General features: G+C 39.9%; 1 protein-coding gene across 3 annotated transcripts in view; it reads left to right on the top strand.

Moving 5' to 3' along the window:
- Positions 1-16,171, top strand: part of CMC1 (C-X9-C motif containing 1) — an 86,793-nt gene that overhangs the window by 13,128 nt on the left and 57,494 nt on the right. For 2 of the 3 annotated variants that reach the window (XM_088831935.1, XM_055414774.2), the window contains exon 2: positions 9,650-9,739. The exons of the other annotated variant lie outside the window; for it this stretch is intronic. In XM_088831935.1, coding sequence (XP_088688061.1) covers positions 9,650-9,739 — 90 coding nt within the window. The remainder of the gene's footprint in view (positions 1-9,649; positions 9,740-16,171) is intronic. 3 annotated transcript variants of the gene reach the window in all.

Raw genomic sequence — 16,171 nt, 5'->3', positions numbered from 1 at the left:
GATTTTGCCTACAGAGTGAACAACGTCATGGTAATGGAACAAGTAAAACAGAGTCGGACACGACTGAAGCGACTTAGCAGCAGCAGCAGGAGGCTCCAAAAAACAAAAATGTGGCATTGCCTAAATAGCGGTTCCGCTCGTTGTGATGGACACTGTCAGTGTTGAAGGGCACTCCTTGCCCGCTTTCTGGGGGAAGGTTCTGTGATGCTCTGAGCTGTGTCACTGTTGTCACTTGTGGATTCAGGGCAGGTACCGCCGTCGGTTGTTTTGTGTGATCCCGGGTGGCTGTGTTGCAGGAACATGTGAGCCCCAGAGCAGAGTCTGTACTAACAAAGTCAACCAGTGAAAAAGGTAAAAATTGACTTATAGGTGGTGATAGAATGTCGAGGAGTTAGAGCTTTGAAAATTTGCCCTGGTGGTGTTACCCTGATTCTTCATTTCAATATAAATTCATGTGACTGTAGAGTAGCAAATTCTCAAAGTTTGATTTTTTTTTTTTTTGCAAGCTTTGGTGCAGATGTATAACATCTCTGTAGCGTATTGACACTGAGGGAATCACCCTGTAATTTTGTGAGTAAAAGGTGCCATATCTATATTTGTAGTATCAAAGGAAACTTTGAAATACATACAGAATCATAATTAATTAAAAATTGACTTTTAATGAAAGTCAGTTTTACCAAGTGTTAGCAGAATTTATTTATGTGTATATATATATATATATATATAATTTTTTTAAGCCTTTTATTTTTTGACTGCTCAGCATGCAGGATCATAGTTCCCCAACCAGAGATAGAACCTGTGTCTCCTGCAGTGTACGCAGAGTCTTAACCACTGGTCTGCCAGAGATTTAACACCAAGAGTGTGGAAAATCAGAATCAACATTCATATGATTCTATGATTTTCTTTGCCTTAGGAAGTTTTAGACGAATGATCAGAAGGACTTCTTACAGCACATTTAAAAAATGTTTCAGGAACACTGCAAGTTGTGGAGGGAAGGGGTGGATTCATGAGGACGCACTGTAGATAAGCCGTCTCGGTTATAGGTGTGTAAGTGACGGGGGAGCCCAGGTGCTGAAGCTGACTGTGTGAACCAGATCAGCTGTCACGCTGTTTCTCCTAATCTCCTCAATAGTCGTGCTGCTGATTGTGTGTGCCTGCTCAGTCGTGTCCAACTCTTGTGTGACCCCACGGACTGTAGCCCACCAGACGCCTCTGTCCGTGGAATTTTCCAGGCAAGAATGCTGCTCCAGGGAATCTTCCATGTAAATCCATGTCTCCTGCATTGCAGGTGGATTCTTTACCCCGATGATTGTGGTTTGCACTACAGACAAGGAGAAAGAAATGTGTGGAGATGGCCCCAGTTTTATTGTTTTTCTTCCAAGTAGTTGCCAGCTCTCCACTCACAGGGTGTCTCGTAGGAATCTCATATTCCATTTGTCCAGTCAGACTTGCCATCCCCCCTGGAGTTCTTTCGTCTCCCTACCTTGGTGAGTGGTCACCTCATTTCACTGTGAGACGAAACCCTGGGAGGCCGCCTTGCCGCATCCCGGTCCCTCTGTCCCTCCAGCCCCCTGTGCCCCCAGGTCCGCCCTCTCAGTCCTCCCCTCTCCACCCACACTCGGCAGCTCCTCCCGTGTGCTAGTGTGCTTTTTCTCATCCGACAGCAGCTCTGGCGAAACTAAGGAAGACGAGAAGGCATGGATCAATAGTGTAGGCCAGACTTCAACCATCTGTGTCCTGGGCAGAATCTGGTAAGGCTGGTAGGCTGTGAATGGATAGTAATATTTTCAAAGGGTTGTTTGGAAAAAAAGAAAAAAGGAGCGTACATGACAGAGATGGTTTGTAGCCTACAAAGCTTGAAATATTTACACTCTGGTTCTTAACAGAAAGTTTGTTGACTCCCTGGCAGGCAGTAAAAACTGGGATAAAGTTATAAGTGCAGTAAAGAGGAAAAAGTCATGTGAACATTTCCATATCATTATTTTGAACTTTTAGATGAAATGGATAGTTTCCTTGAGAAATACCAACTTACTGAAAACTGAAGTTGACTCAAGAATGAATAAAAAACCTTCAGAAAATTTGATCAATAGATAAAAGTCTTTCTATGACTACCTTGGGGCTTTCCTTGGTGACTTAGAGGGTAACGAATCTGCCTGCAATGCAGGAGACCTGGGTTCGATCCCTGGGTCAGGAACATCCCCTGGAGAAGTGAATAGTCACCTACTCCAGTATTCTTGCCTAGAGAATCCCACAGAGAGAGTAGCATGGTGGCCTGTGGTCAATGAGGTTGCAAAGTGTCGGGCACGACTGAGCGACTAACCCTTTCCAGCGCACACATACTCACAAAGCCTGCCTAAACCTGGCACACACACATAAACTCAGTTCAGTTCAGTTGCTCAGTTCTGTCCAACTCTTTGCTACCCCATGGACTGCAGCACACCAGGCTTCCCTGTCCATCACCAACTCCCTGAGCTTGCTCAAGCTCATGTCCTTCGAGTCGGTGATGCCATCCAACCATCTCATCCTCTGTCATCCCTTCTTCTCCTGCCTTCAGTCTTTCGCAGCATCAGGGTCTTTACCAATGAGTTGGCTCTTCGCATCAGGTGGCCAAAGTATTGGAGTTTCAGCTTCAGCATCAGTCCTTCCAGTGAATATTCAGGACTGACTTCCTTTAGGATTGACTAGCTTGATCTTGCAATCCAAGGGAGTCTCAAGAGTCTTTTCCAACACCATGGTTGGACTTGCAAAGAGTTGGACATGACTGAGCGACTTTCACTTCACTTTGATCAATGATTTAACTCTAACTGGATCTCAAAAATGTCAAGAGCGACTTCAGCGACTGAGCGACTTTACTTTCTTTCTTTTCTTTCTTCTTAAAGTCAACTGATTATAGCCTTCAATCACATCTGCAAAATACCTTCACAGCAAGAGCTGGATTAGTGTTTGTTTGAGTAACTGGGGACTTGCACCTAGCCAAACTGACCATAAAGCTGACCATCACAGGTGGTTTCTGTCAGACTTTCATAAAACTGGTAGTAATCTTTATCTTGTACAGTGTTTCAGAGAATACAGAGAAAAGTCCCTAATTTATTGTTTAAATCATGTAACTTTGCTACCAGAACAACACAAAGATAAGAGAGGAAAGTCATGGGCAGATCTCAAAATCAAGATAACTGCAAAAAGTCTAAACAGAATTGGAGTACCCAAGGTGCAGGTGCTGCTGGCTACTGCTCACTGTTCTTCTGAAAGGTGTTGACAGTAAGAATTAAGGAAAATGCAGAGCTATCATTATGCTTGTCTGCATGGAAATCGGAACACAATCTATTGGCAGAGGATTAGAATTAGAATTCAGTCAAGCTGTATTGGGTTTCCATGGTGGCTCAGATGATAAAGAATATGCCTACAATGTGGGAGACCTGGGTTTGATTTCTGAGTTAGGAAGATCCCCTGGAGAAGGGAATGGCAGTCCATTCCAGTATTCTTTCCTGGAGAATTCAATGGACAGAGGAGCCTGGCAGGGTACAGTCCATGGGGTTGCAAGGACTCAGACACGACTAAGCCATTAACACTTTTACTTTCAAGGCTGTATTGATTCAGTCAGTTCAATCAAGCCTGTATGTGTGTGTGCTCAGTTGTGTCTTTGTGACCCCAAGGACTTGGCCCAGCAGGCTCCTCTGTCTGTGGGATTTCCCAGGCAGGAATACTGGAGTGGGTTGCTGTTTCCTTCTCTAGGGGATCTTCCCAAACCAGGGATCGAATCCACGTCTCTTACTTCTCCTGCATTGCGTTGGCAGGCAGGTTCTTTACCACTAGCACCACCTGGAAAGCCAATGTACCAGCAATAAATAATTATGTTATTTATGAAAAGATACCTTTACCAACAGAAATGAGTCTAATGAAAGATGAACAGTCAGTATCTTGAAGGATACTTAAAAATGTTTTTACTTTTGCTATCTGAGTAATGCTGTCCTAATAAAATGTAGTGGGTCCAACCAGCTGCCACTGTGTAGTGCCATATTACCTATGTGTTGGGAAAAGTCTCCTTCTAAGTGGACCTTCACAGTACAAACCCATGTTGTTCGCAGGTCAGCTGTATTGGTTTGAGACTTTAAATATGAACATTTATGGTGTGAATTTCCCTGCTTCAGCTTTGTCTTACACATTTTGATATGCTGTGCTTTCATTTTCATTCAGATCAGTGTCTTCTTTTAATTCCTCTTCTGCCTTATGAATTATTTAGCAGCAGGATATTGTTTAATTCCCAGGTATCAGGAGATTTTCCTGCTATCTTTCTGTTATTACTGTCTGGTTGACTCCATTCCATTTGGTTTATCTATAGTGTTTTTGACGGAGAAGGCAGTGGCAACCCACTCCCGTACTCTTGCCTAGAAAATCCCATGGACGGAGGAGCCTGGCAGGCTGCAATCCATGGTGTCGCGAAGAGTCGGACACGACTGAGCGACTTCACTTTGATTTTTCACTTTGATGCATTGGAGAAGGAAATGGCAACCCACTCCAGTGTTCTTGCCTGGAGAATCCCAGGGACGGGGGAGCCTGGTGGGCTTCCGTCTATGGGGTCGCACAGAGTCGGACACGACTGAAGTGACTTAGCAGCAGCATAGTGTTTTTGAATGTATTTCTTTGTCTTTTTTAGTGGTTGTTCTGAAGATTACCTTATGCATAGCTTATCACAGTCTAGTCGAATCAACATTTTATCTTTCAAATAGAACGTAGATATCTTACTACCAAAGTTGCTTTACCCTATTCCCTTTACAATGAAGTCATCTTTAATATTACCTCTGTGTATACTGAGAATGCTATATTTTTTGCTTCTGTCAAAAATGAATTTTAAAACTCAAGAAAAAAACAGTTTACTGTGTTTACCCTTTTTGTTGTCCTTCCTTCATTCCTGTTGTTCTGAGTGTCCTTTTGTTAATATTTCCTTCCTGTATGAGTAGCTTCCTCTTGCCATTCTTAGAATAGGTCTGCTGGCAGGAAATTACCTTAGCTTCTCTTCATGTGAGTTATCTTTATCTTCATTCCTGAAGAATATTTTCACTGGTTATAGAATTCTTGATTGACAGTGCTTTTCTTTTAGCACTTGAAAATACCATGCCACTTCCTTCAGGCTTCTGTGGTTTCTGATGAGAAATCCTTTGTCTTTTGAATTTTTGTTCCTCTGTATTTCTGATACTTCAATGACTTTCCTTTCTCATTTTCAGAAGTATAAGTATGGTTTGTCTGGGTGTGTATTTCTTTGGGTTTTCAACTGTTTTATTGAATTGATAGGGTTCTGTCTTTTCACTAATTTGGAAAACTTTCAGTCATTGTTTCTTCAAATATTTTTTCAGCCTTGCAATTCTTCTTTCCTCTTTTTGAGACTGTGGTAAAATCAATATTAAATTTTTTTTTTTTTTTTTTTTTTGGTCTTCCAGGTTCCTGAGCCTCAGTTCATTTTTTAAAAAGCCATTTTCTATTTTATAGCTTGGGAAATTGTTATTGAATTATCTTCTAGTCCTCTGACTTTTATGTCATTTCCATTAGATTTTTGTATGTTAATGTTGTGTCTGGAAATCTTGCTAAACTCACTTACTAGTTCTAGTAACTTTTTATAGATTTCATTTGATTTTCTATATAGATGATCATATGACTTTCAATTAACTATGGTTTTATTTCTTTCTTTTCACTCTAGAAGCCTTTTATTTTTCTTGCCTTATTATACTGACTAGAACACCCAGTATAATGCTTAATACAAGTGGTAAGAACAGCCTTCTTTAGCTCGTTCCCTGTTTTAGGGGGAACCATTCAGTATTTCAGCATTAAATGTGATGTCAGCAGTAGGTTTTTTCTATAAATGCCATTTATCATGTTGAGGAAGTTTCCTTCAGTTCCTACTTTATGGAGGTTTAAATTAGGAATGGATATAGGATTTTTGTCAAATATATTTTCTGTGTCTGTTGTGATAACCATGTTTTTTAATATGATGAATTACACTTCTTCATTTTTTGAATATTAAACAAATCTTGCAATCCTGGGATAAACCCCACCTGGTCATGAAGTATTATCCTTTTTTTTAATTGCTGGATTCAGTTTGCTCATCTTTGTTAAGATTTTTACATTAGTATTCATGATAACATATTGGGTTGTAGGTTTCTTGTAATGTCTTTGTCTGATTTTGGCTTCAGAGCAGTTTTCTGAAGGAGTTTATGTGGAATTGATATTATTTCTTTCTTAAGTGTTTGGTCACATTCACCAGTAAGGGCTCTCTGGGTGTGGAATTCTTTTGTGAAAAAACTTTTGATTACAGATTCAATTTCTTTAATAGGTGTGGGGCTATACTGATTATATGTCCTTATGAGTTAGGTTTGGTTATTTGTGTTTTTCAAGGAATTTGACTACTTCATCTTTGTTGTCAAATTTATTCCCCTATATTTACATATTAAATACATTATTGTTATATAAAAGGTGTATCATTTCTGATGTTTGTGACCTCTCTTTTCCTAGCTAGGTTGTTTATCAATTTTAATAATCTTTTCAAAGAACCAGTTTTGGTTTCATTGCTTTTCTCCATCATTTTGCTTGTTTGATCATTTTGTTTTCCATTCCATTGATTTATGCTTTGTGTTTCTTTTGTTGTTCTTCTGATTTCTCAAGACAGGAGCTTAAGTCATGATTTGAAGACCATCCTTTTTTCCAGTGTAGATGCAAGTGCTACAGGTTTCTCTGTCAGTACTGTTTTACTGCATCACACAAAGTTTGATGTGTTACATTTTCTTTCATTTACAAAAACTTTCTAATTTCCCTTTTCATTTCTGCTTAGACCCATGGATTATTTAGAAGTGTGTTGTTTAGTTTCCAGATGCTTAGAGATTTTCAAGAGATCTTTTACTGATTTCTACTTTAATCACACTGGTGTCAGGACACATACTTTGTATGAATGATTTGAATTCCCTTACACTTATTAAGATTTGTTTCATATCCCATTTTGTAGTTTATCTTGCTAAATATTCAGCTGTTATTGAGTGTAATATTCTATAAATGTTACTTGGGTCAAGTTAGTTGTTGATGTTGCAGGTTTACCGTGTAAATTTAAATGTGTGTTTTCTAATATGCTTTATATATTTCACATTTGTACATCACGGATTCGTTTCTTTGGGTCAGAGTATGTTCTCTATTACTTCTTGAGCCAAATTTTGTTTTACAAAGAAGGTTATGCCAGTATCTTCCATCTGTCAAGCTCTGTGTGATGTAGCCCTCTGTCCATTGGGGTATAGGCTGAGCTGAACCCAGTGACTTGAAATCCACAGAAGATAGCAGAAATGCGGCTGACGGCTCCCACGACAGGCTCAGAGAGAAGGCTGCTCTGCTTTCCCCTGGGCTGCTTGCTTCTGCTCGTCACCTCCCTGCTATGCCCTGTGGAGGGGATTTGGTTTCTCTTCCTCATTGAACCCGCCCTCAGTCTTCCCAGCCCACGTGTCAGGATACGTATGTGAAGAGAGAAGTCTTGGAGAAAGTCCTCCAGGCCTAGCTTTCATGGGTTTTGAGCACCAGACAGAGGCAGAGAGGAACCGGCTCTGCTCCACCTGCCTGAATGCCTTTCTGCCGGCTCTCTGTGCACACAGAAGCTGTTTGTTCTGTGTTCACATTGGGTTAGCAGCTTGGCGTGTCTCACTGTTACAAAGATCATTTCTGTTTCAGTGAGGTTGAAAGAGGTAAACTTTTCAGCTCCTACATATCTGAAAATACATATTTTCCTCCCATTTTTAAAGTCTTCATTGAATTTGTTACAGTATTGCTTCTGTTTCATGTTTTGGTTTTTGGGTCACAAAGCATGTAGGATCTTAACTCCTCAACCAGGGATCAAACTCTCACCTTTCACATTGGAAGGCAAAGTCTTAACCACTGGACCACCAGGGAAGTCACTGAGAATATCTTTAATTTCACTCTTGATTGGCTCTGGAATTCTTGGATATAAAGTAATGTCTTCTCAGAGCCTTGAAATTATTTCACCATTGATTTCTTGTATCCACATCTTGCCTGTGAAATATGATGTAAATCTGGTTCTTGTTTCTCTGTGTGTGTGGTGATGTTTTTTTCCCTTTTGAAGCTTTTAGGATTTTTGAGCTTCAGACTTTCATCAGTTAGGTGATCTATGATTTGTTTCTGTCTGAGGGCTCATATCTTTTTATTTGCCTCAGTACATTGATTATGTTCATTTGAAAGTCTTATTTTCTGTACTGTTTAACTGTCTCAGGAGTTTACTTCTTGATTCATTGCGGTGGGCTTCTCCCTTTCACTGTGTTGTCCTTATCAAATTTAGGTGATTCTTGACTTTGGCCACCTCATGCGACGAGTTGACTCACTGGAAAAGACTCTGATGCTGGGAAAGGTTGGGGGCGGGAGGAGAAGGGGATGACAGAGAATGAGGTGGCTGGATGGCATCACCGACTCTGTGGACATGAGTTTGAGTGAACTCTGGGATTTGGTGATGGACAGGGAGGCCTGGCGTGCTGTGATTCACGGGGTCGCGGAGAGTCGGACACAACTGAGCGACTGAACTGAACTGAACTGACTGGTTGTTGCTAATTTTATTTGCTTTTTGAGACGATGCCCCCTTACCCTAACTGCAAATACTGTATCACTTCATAGCTACATCCAGAGGATGTTGGGGACCAGGAAAAGTTTAGGAGTTCCTGGTCTTAAGTGTCACTATATACATACTCAGAAACTTGCTCATCTTTTGGAGATAAGTGCCTGTATTTACTTATTTTACCCACGGTCTGAAGGCAGCAAAAGAGTGACCTACTTTGACTCCTGCTGTGGTTATTTCGACCACTGATGCTTTGGCTTCCTCTCGGGAAGTCTTCTCTCCATTTCTGTTGCTTCAGAGAGTGGGGCATGCTTCCAGCTTTTGACATCAGTGTTTTCCTGGGAAAAAACTCTGGGGATAAGAATGCCTTCTTTAATCTGATCCCATCCATCTTTTGCCTTTTGGAATTTCTGACCATTTGGATTTTGGGAGAATACTCACCTCTTTGGGTTTTAGAGCTCTCTGGGAACTGAGGAGCATGCTGGGGGGGAGTCTGGAGCAGGAGCCCAGGCCTCCGTGTTCGTCTGACTATGGTAGTTGTGTTTGAGACACACAGAAACCTCCTGTGCTTTGTTTTCTTTGCAAAGGTAGTTCCACTTTTTCTTCTTCTGCCAGCTCGCTCTTAAGCTACTCATTGTTAGGTGGAGAAACTACTTATATATGTAATCTTGGATCTCTTCATCTACCCTTGGGTCTCAGTGTTGATAAAAATTCTCTTCTTGTGGATTATATGAATTAAAAAATGATAATGCCTTAGTCTATGACTTTAATTTTGTCAAGACTATATGGAATATGTCACCAAATAAAAGTGTTACAATGTAGTTTGCAGAAAGTCTTTTAGGAAGATATTACCTATGCCCCTCATGTTTTTTCTGTTATATTTAAAACAATGTTTAATGATTTTCAGTGACTTAATTACAGCTTCATGAGGTTATAGAAGAGTTTCTTTTTAATATATTTGCACAGGCTTTTATTTTAAGTAAACCAGAATGCTTATTTTTCACCTAAACAGGTGGTTTACTTGAGACTTTATTAAATGAAGATTTTTTTTTTTTTCAGAGCAGCATCTCAGACACGTCGAAAAAGATGTTTTGATCCCTAAAATAATGAGAGAAAAGGCCCGAGAGAGATGTTCTGAACAAGTTCAAGGTAAATTCAAATATTCATGTAAAGATCAAATATGTTTTTTATAATATGATCTGAATTTAATCCTTAGCCTCAGAGTGAAGTAGTCAGTGAATTAATATGTATGAATTGGTTCTCACCCTTTCACTAAGATACCAGTGTTTCAGCTTTCAGAACTTACAAGCGGCGTTCATTTACAATTTAAAAATATTCTCCCAAATTCCCAGTAAAGAACATTTTTCCCCCCAGATGTACAGTTATAGAGAAAAAACTTGCATTTGTATTTTGGAGAAACAAGTTAATCTGGTGATTTTGATAGGGAAAGAAGAAACGTCAAATGTAATGTATATCTATTTCTCCTCTGTCAACATATTAATATAGGAATAAATTCTAAGATGATTTCTTTGGCATCATTGCTATTGAATTATGAATGGAATCGCAATAGTAAATACAGTGAGTCTGTTTTTTAAATTTTTTCTATGTTTTACAGTTTTAAGTGGAAGGTATTTATGTAAATGCATGTACTAGGCACCCACCTATGCCTATGTTCTTTGGAAAATAGTTTTTAACATGAAGTATTCCTGTATTCTATAAATCTAGAGATATATTGTTGATTAATATGTAATATTATAGTGAAAAATATAAACAAAGGCATGGAAGGTGAAAAATGAGACTTTAAATAATGGGTAATTAGAAAAGCAGATGGCAGTCTTACTGTAGAAATGTCTTGTAGCGACAGTCTATCTCTTGGAATGGCCACGTCAGAGAAGCAGTGGCAAACTCTGGCAGACGTGGACCTTCCCCGGCTTCCCGTTTCCCCTCTCCCTTGTGGCCTTTGCTGAGGGACCATAGTTATGCCAGGTGGGGCTGACTGCAGTTCCTTGCACGTTTCTCATCAGGAAGCCAGGCTGTATCAGCTATCTTTTGGGGACTGTGTCAGGAGCATTTGGTGTCAGGCACATTCTTGTCCCTTAGATGCTGTCTCCTTAGAGAATAACCTCTGGAACTGATGGATACAGACAATAAAAGAGTAGTTCCTCAGAGTCAACACTGTGTGATGATCATTTCTTTTTCATAAATGACTTATTATGAGCTATTCCCATTTTATATCCATCTATAAATTAGGTTTGAATTAAATCCATCTGTAAATAAGTTTGTTAATAAATCATCAGCAGTTTATCAGTATCATTTGATGGTCTTACTTTCATTATGAATTAGTTGTCTGATTGGAGCCCACCCCCCCGTCCCCCCTCCTCCCCAGATTAAGGAGAAGTTGCTCCGTTGGCCCCTGCAGTGCGATTCAGTACACACCTGGCGGTGGGCAGCCATACTCATGGTTTCAAGAAGTAATCTTCCATCTGCTGCACAGACGTTTAAAAATACAGATCCTGATTCTGGTGATGGAGGAGAAAACTTAAAAATGGATAATAAAATTTTAGGGTTAACTTTTCACTGCCAGGAAAATTATTTATTTATTACTGATGTATTGGTTCAAAATTATAAACATTAGTCGTACTTATTCTGTTTTGTGGGTCTGCCCTGGTATTCAGCTGGTGAAGAATTTGCCTGCAACACAGGAGACCCCGGTTTGATCCCTGGGTCGGAAAGATCCCCTGGAGCAGAGCATACCCACTCCCGTATTCTTGCCTGGAGAACCCCCATGGACAGAGGAGCCTGGCAGGTCCCACTTCATGGGGTTGCAAAGAATCAGACACGACTGAGTGACTTTCACTTTATTCTCTTTTGTAACATGTTATTCTGATTCTTAGAATGAAAGAAAGCTAGCCAACTCAGTTACAGACTGTTTCCTCTCGTGATTCAAATGAAAATGCAAAATGGTCGAGTGTGGGTTTCAGGACTACCTTTGCTTTGCTCTTGGACAATGAAACTTTGGTTTTGGCCTTTGAAATGAAAGAACTAGAGTACAACTTTAAAAGGCTTATTTGTGTCACGCACCTACTACTTTGTAATGGTACAGAAAGAATATTTAATTTTGCTTCTTTATCAAAACTTAAGTTGCTTACAGTGTTAAGGTTTTCTTTCCTTTTTTATTTAATATACTTAAAATCCTTTGAAGATGGAAAGCACCTTGAAATTTGAGGTTCATTTGAGTTATTTCAATGCTTTAACCCTAATAGAACATGTTATAACATATGATCTTTGAGTATTAGGACTTTTATAATCATATATTGATTTTTTTTTCTTTTAGGCCATATGGTCCAAAACAGTATTTTAGAATCTAAAATCGATTATTTTGTTAAGAATAATCTTGCTGTTTAACCAGGTGAATTAGGAGAGCACATACACTGACATTACTCAGGCAGGAGTAGAACAACTCCATTTAAACTGAACAAAAAGGCATAATGTAGAATCAGGAGACTTTCTTTGTGGTTTATTTACTGTTTATAGCCTTTGCTTTATTACATAATTATAGGATTCTACATAAAAGCATTATGCATCCTAATTGTATAGTTCTCAGATAAAGATATAAGAATTCTAATAAATGATCTGACTTTCTGCTAAATGCCTGAAACATGATTATGTCAGAAAGCTTTTCTGTTTGATTTTTTTTTTTTTCCTGTGTCATTTCAACCTGGCTGATCATAAGAATTGGGTCAGGCTGCCAGCAACTTATAGGTTTGTGAAGGGAATGGAACAGCTTTTCCAGTGACAAAGAGAAATGAAATCACTTTCAATGAAAAAAAAGAGATGCCTCATTATAGTCAGCAACAGCAGTTATTGACAGCTACACTTCCTATTAACAAGGAGCATTTAACTAAGAGTTTGGCTGTTGGATCTTTGGACTTGATCTAATTTGCCAGCATTAATTAGTTTCTTTTGAGCACAGACACTTGGTGCTCACAGCTATAGATTTGCAGGGCTAATTAGGATAGAAGATTGAACAGAATGGGGCAAGGCATTAACCTTCAGCCATTAGCAGCTGGGACACTGATAAAGACCACAGGGTCCAAATGCTCCTACTGATGTGAAGAGCACCCTAATGAGTATCAGTTTCAGCCAGGTTGCTGTATTCCTCCCAGTTCTCTCTTCATTGTGCGTTTTGACCTGCTTCCCGGTCCCTTCACTATCTGTCTGCACGTCTGGGTTTCACTCTGCACAGGTTCAGTCTGTGGTGCACACTGCACCTTCTGTTTAAACACAGTTAAAATCTGTCAAAGCAGTGGATCATGTTTAGAGTGTTCCGTGGTTACATCCCCTATTGCTTCTAAAATTTGACTTTTACCTATAATTACATGATTCTAATTCTGCAGTCCATTATTTATAAAGTCATGGTCACTTCACCATTGCCATGTAATGAAAATTATAACCTGAAACAAGAAAATCTCAGCTTCGGGGTAACAATTAAGCAGTGTTTGTATTAAACTGGGATCAACCTGAGAATCTTTGTAAAATAGATATACTTCTTTGTTTCTTTTTGAAGAGAAAAAGAATGCACGTCACCTTTTCCCTTAGAACTTAGTTTTGATGTGATGAGTAAAGATGGCTTGACTTGATGATTAAATGCAGAATTGAGAATCCCAGTCTTACTATTACATAAACTTTCACAAGATGATAGACTCTATTGGTAGAGCATACATCAAAAGAAAGGCATTTGCACAGTTCATTTAAATAGAAAACTCAGCTTTATAATGTTCTTTTTTTGCCAGTAGCAAAGCATGAGTAGCAGTGAACCGAACCACTAAAATAAATGAACAGAGTAACGATGAGGGCTGAGTGTACTGGGGATGAACAGAAGGAAAACTCTTGAATGGCTAGTCTCTGCTTTTCTCCCCACTGTGTCCCCACCTCCCAAAGGCCCAAACAGAAATCCCCTTCTACTAAGCGTGGTGGTGGAATCACTGCTTTTTCTTGAATCTGCGACGTACCAGCTTGTGGTGTCTTAGGAGGATGGTTTGATGACCTCTGGGGGTTACTTTTCACTGTGTGACTTTTTCCACACGTTTGACTCTTCACTAATTTCATGATTTATATTTTCTATGTTACTAATATTTTTAAGAATATTATTTGTCATATATATTGGTAAAGTATGCATTCTATTGTTACATTTTTTTAAAAAATAGAGCCTTTATAAGAGGAAGAGTCACTGAATTGCTATGTTTTGTAAAAATTCATTGTATTTCTTTGTTTTTTGGAAATGCATAATTAACATTTTATAATAATGTCTTTGTTGACTAAGGAAGTTTGCCTTAAAAATAGTGCGTGCATGTGCTAAGTTGCTTCAGTCACGTCTGACTGTTTGTGATTTTGTGGACTGTAGCCCGCCAGGCTCCTCTGTCCATGGAATTCTCCAGGCAAGAATACTGGAGTGGGTAGCCATGCCTTCCTCCAGGGGATCTTCCCGATCCAGGGGTCAAACCTGTGTCTCTTACGTCTCCTGCATTGGCAGGTGGGGTTTTGTTTTTTTTTACCACTGGGGCCACCTGGGAAGCAAGAACCTTTTTTTGTTTTTGCTGTGACAGATCAAGACCAGTAAAGGACTTTGACATCAGCAGTGGCCTGGAACTTTCTTTAACCTGGTTATGTTCTACTCTCTGACTCTTCATCCCTTGCACCTTCTTTTATGGTATTTCAGTGTTTCTTTTGAATCAGTGTTTTTTGTGGCTGTCTTTTTCATCTGTTGGCCAATATGTAGCATTGGTTCTAAAGGAATTGTAACAAGTTTAAGGGCGTGGATTGTTTATTTGACACATCACAGAACTGTTGTTAAATAACACAGAACCTTGATAAAAACGCCTGTCTTCTTTATCAGTCACATAAAACTGAAATATGTTGTGTTTTACTAAATTCCAAAGGTAGATGAACCTTAATTTGAAGTAGATTCAAATTAAGAATGCTTAGGATATTCTTCAGGGACTTTGCAGGCAGAGAACTATCAAGGCATCATTAAAACTGATCAGAGGGCTGCTGCTGCTGCTGCGTTGCTTCAGTCGTGTCCGACTCTGCGACCCCATAGACGGCAGCCCACCAGGCTCCCCCGTCCCTGGGATTCTCCAGGCAAGAGCACTGGAGTGGGCTGCCATTTCCTTCTCCAATGCATGAAAGTGAAAAGTGAAAGTGAAGTCGCTCAGTCGTGTGCAACTCTTTGCGACCCCACGGACTGCAACCCACCAGGCTCCTCCATCCACGGGATTTTCCAGGCAAGAGTACTGGAGTGGGCTGCCATTGCCTTCTGCAGATTGGAGGGCTACAGACTATAAATGGTCAAAGTAATCAGTCTTTCCAACTCTGTTACTTGAACTTGCCCCAGATTTCTTACTGGTTGTTTGAATTGTACCTGTATTATCACATAATGTGTTTGCCATATAACTAGTTCACCAATGTTAACTCACACTGAAATGGAGATGCAGCACATCTTTAGACTGGTTTGGATCAATTAGGAGAACGAGATATAAAATTCTCAAATATGATGAATGTCTGTTATGTATAAGAGTATGTTATGTAGTCTAAGGAGCATAAAGGGATTTAAGGCACAAGTCCTCTCTCCTGGGCCTTCACTGGGCTGTGTCAGGTTCCTGAGACCACCCTGGGCTTAGTACTTTCCTACAAAGACTCATTGTCCTCAGCACACAGTCAAGGTCACAGCTAAGGTTTATTACAGCAAAACCAGCCAAGGGAAAGGCATGTGGGATGAAGGTTAGAGGAGACCAGGCACAAGCTTCCTCTAATTCTTAGTAGAGTCTGTCAACTTGAGCGGAACTCTTCTGTGGTCAAATTGTGAGGACGTGTGAAGTGTTGTCTCTGGGGCGACTCACTAGAGGCTCAGGGAATTGGTGATGTGGCAGCTTCTGCATAACATGTACCGAAATTTCAGACTCCCAGAAGGAAAGCAGGTGTGGAGCACAAAACACATGCTTTACCCAGATGGTTGAAGCACAGGGAGTGGCTCTTACCAATTAGGGAATAGTGAGAGTACTTCCCAAATCGAGATTCTGACACAGCTAATGGTTAGCCTTGGAAGCACTTTCTAAGGAGTGCAATTTCAGGCCTGCCATGGTAACTCTTTCTTGCACATGGACACAGTAAAAATTATTATGTTTAATAATTGTATTATTATTATTATTTTGGTCATACCATGTGGCATGTGGGATCTTTAGTTCTTCAACCATGGATGGAAACCACACCCCCTGCTGTGGAAGTGCAGAGTCTTAACCACTGGGCCACCAGAGAAGTCCCTGTATTTAGTAACTTTCTAATACTTAAATAATTATGTGTGATTAAAGTTATTATGTATGCCTATTGGGCCTGATGTCATGCCAGTGGAATCATGGGCAGTAAACCTCTGTCAGTCACAAATCCAACTGAATGATTTTTAGAACAACTGAGCACAGTGTTTGATGGTCACGACTCATTGACTTGAGTGATTCTTGGTCACACTTATTAATTCACACTTCTGTTGTAGGACTCATGATTGTCTTGACTTATGATAGTTTCTGA

Source organism: Moschus berezovskii, chromosome 24 (genome assembly GCF_049115385.1).
Source record: "Moschus berezovskii isolate FMDL1 chromosome 24, NW_MosBer_1.0, whole genome shotgun sequence".
NCBI classification, from domain to species: domain Eukaryota; kingdom Metazoa; phylum Chordata; class Mammalia; order Artiodactyla; family Moschidae; genus Moschus; species Moschus berezovskii.
This window is presented reverse-complemented; position numbering and strand designations above follow the sequence as displayed.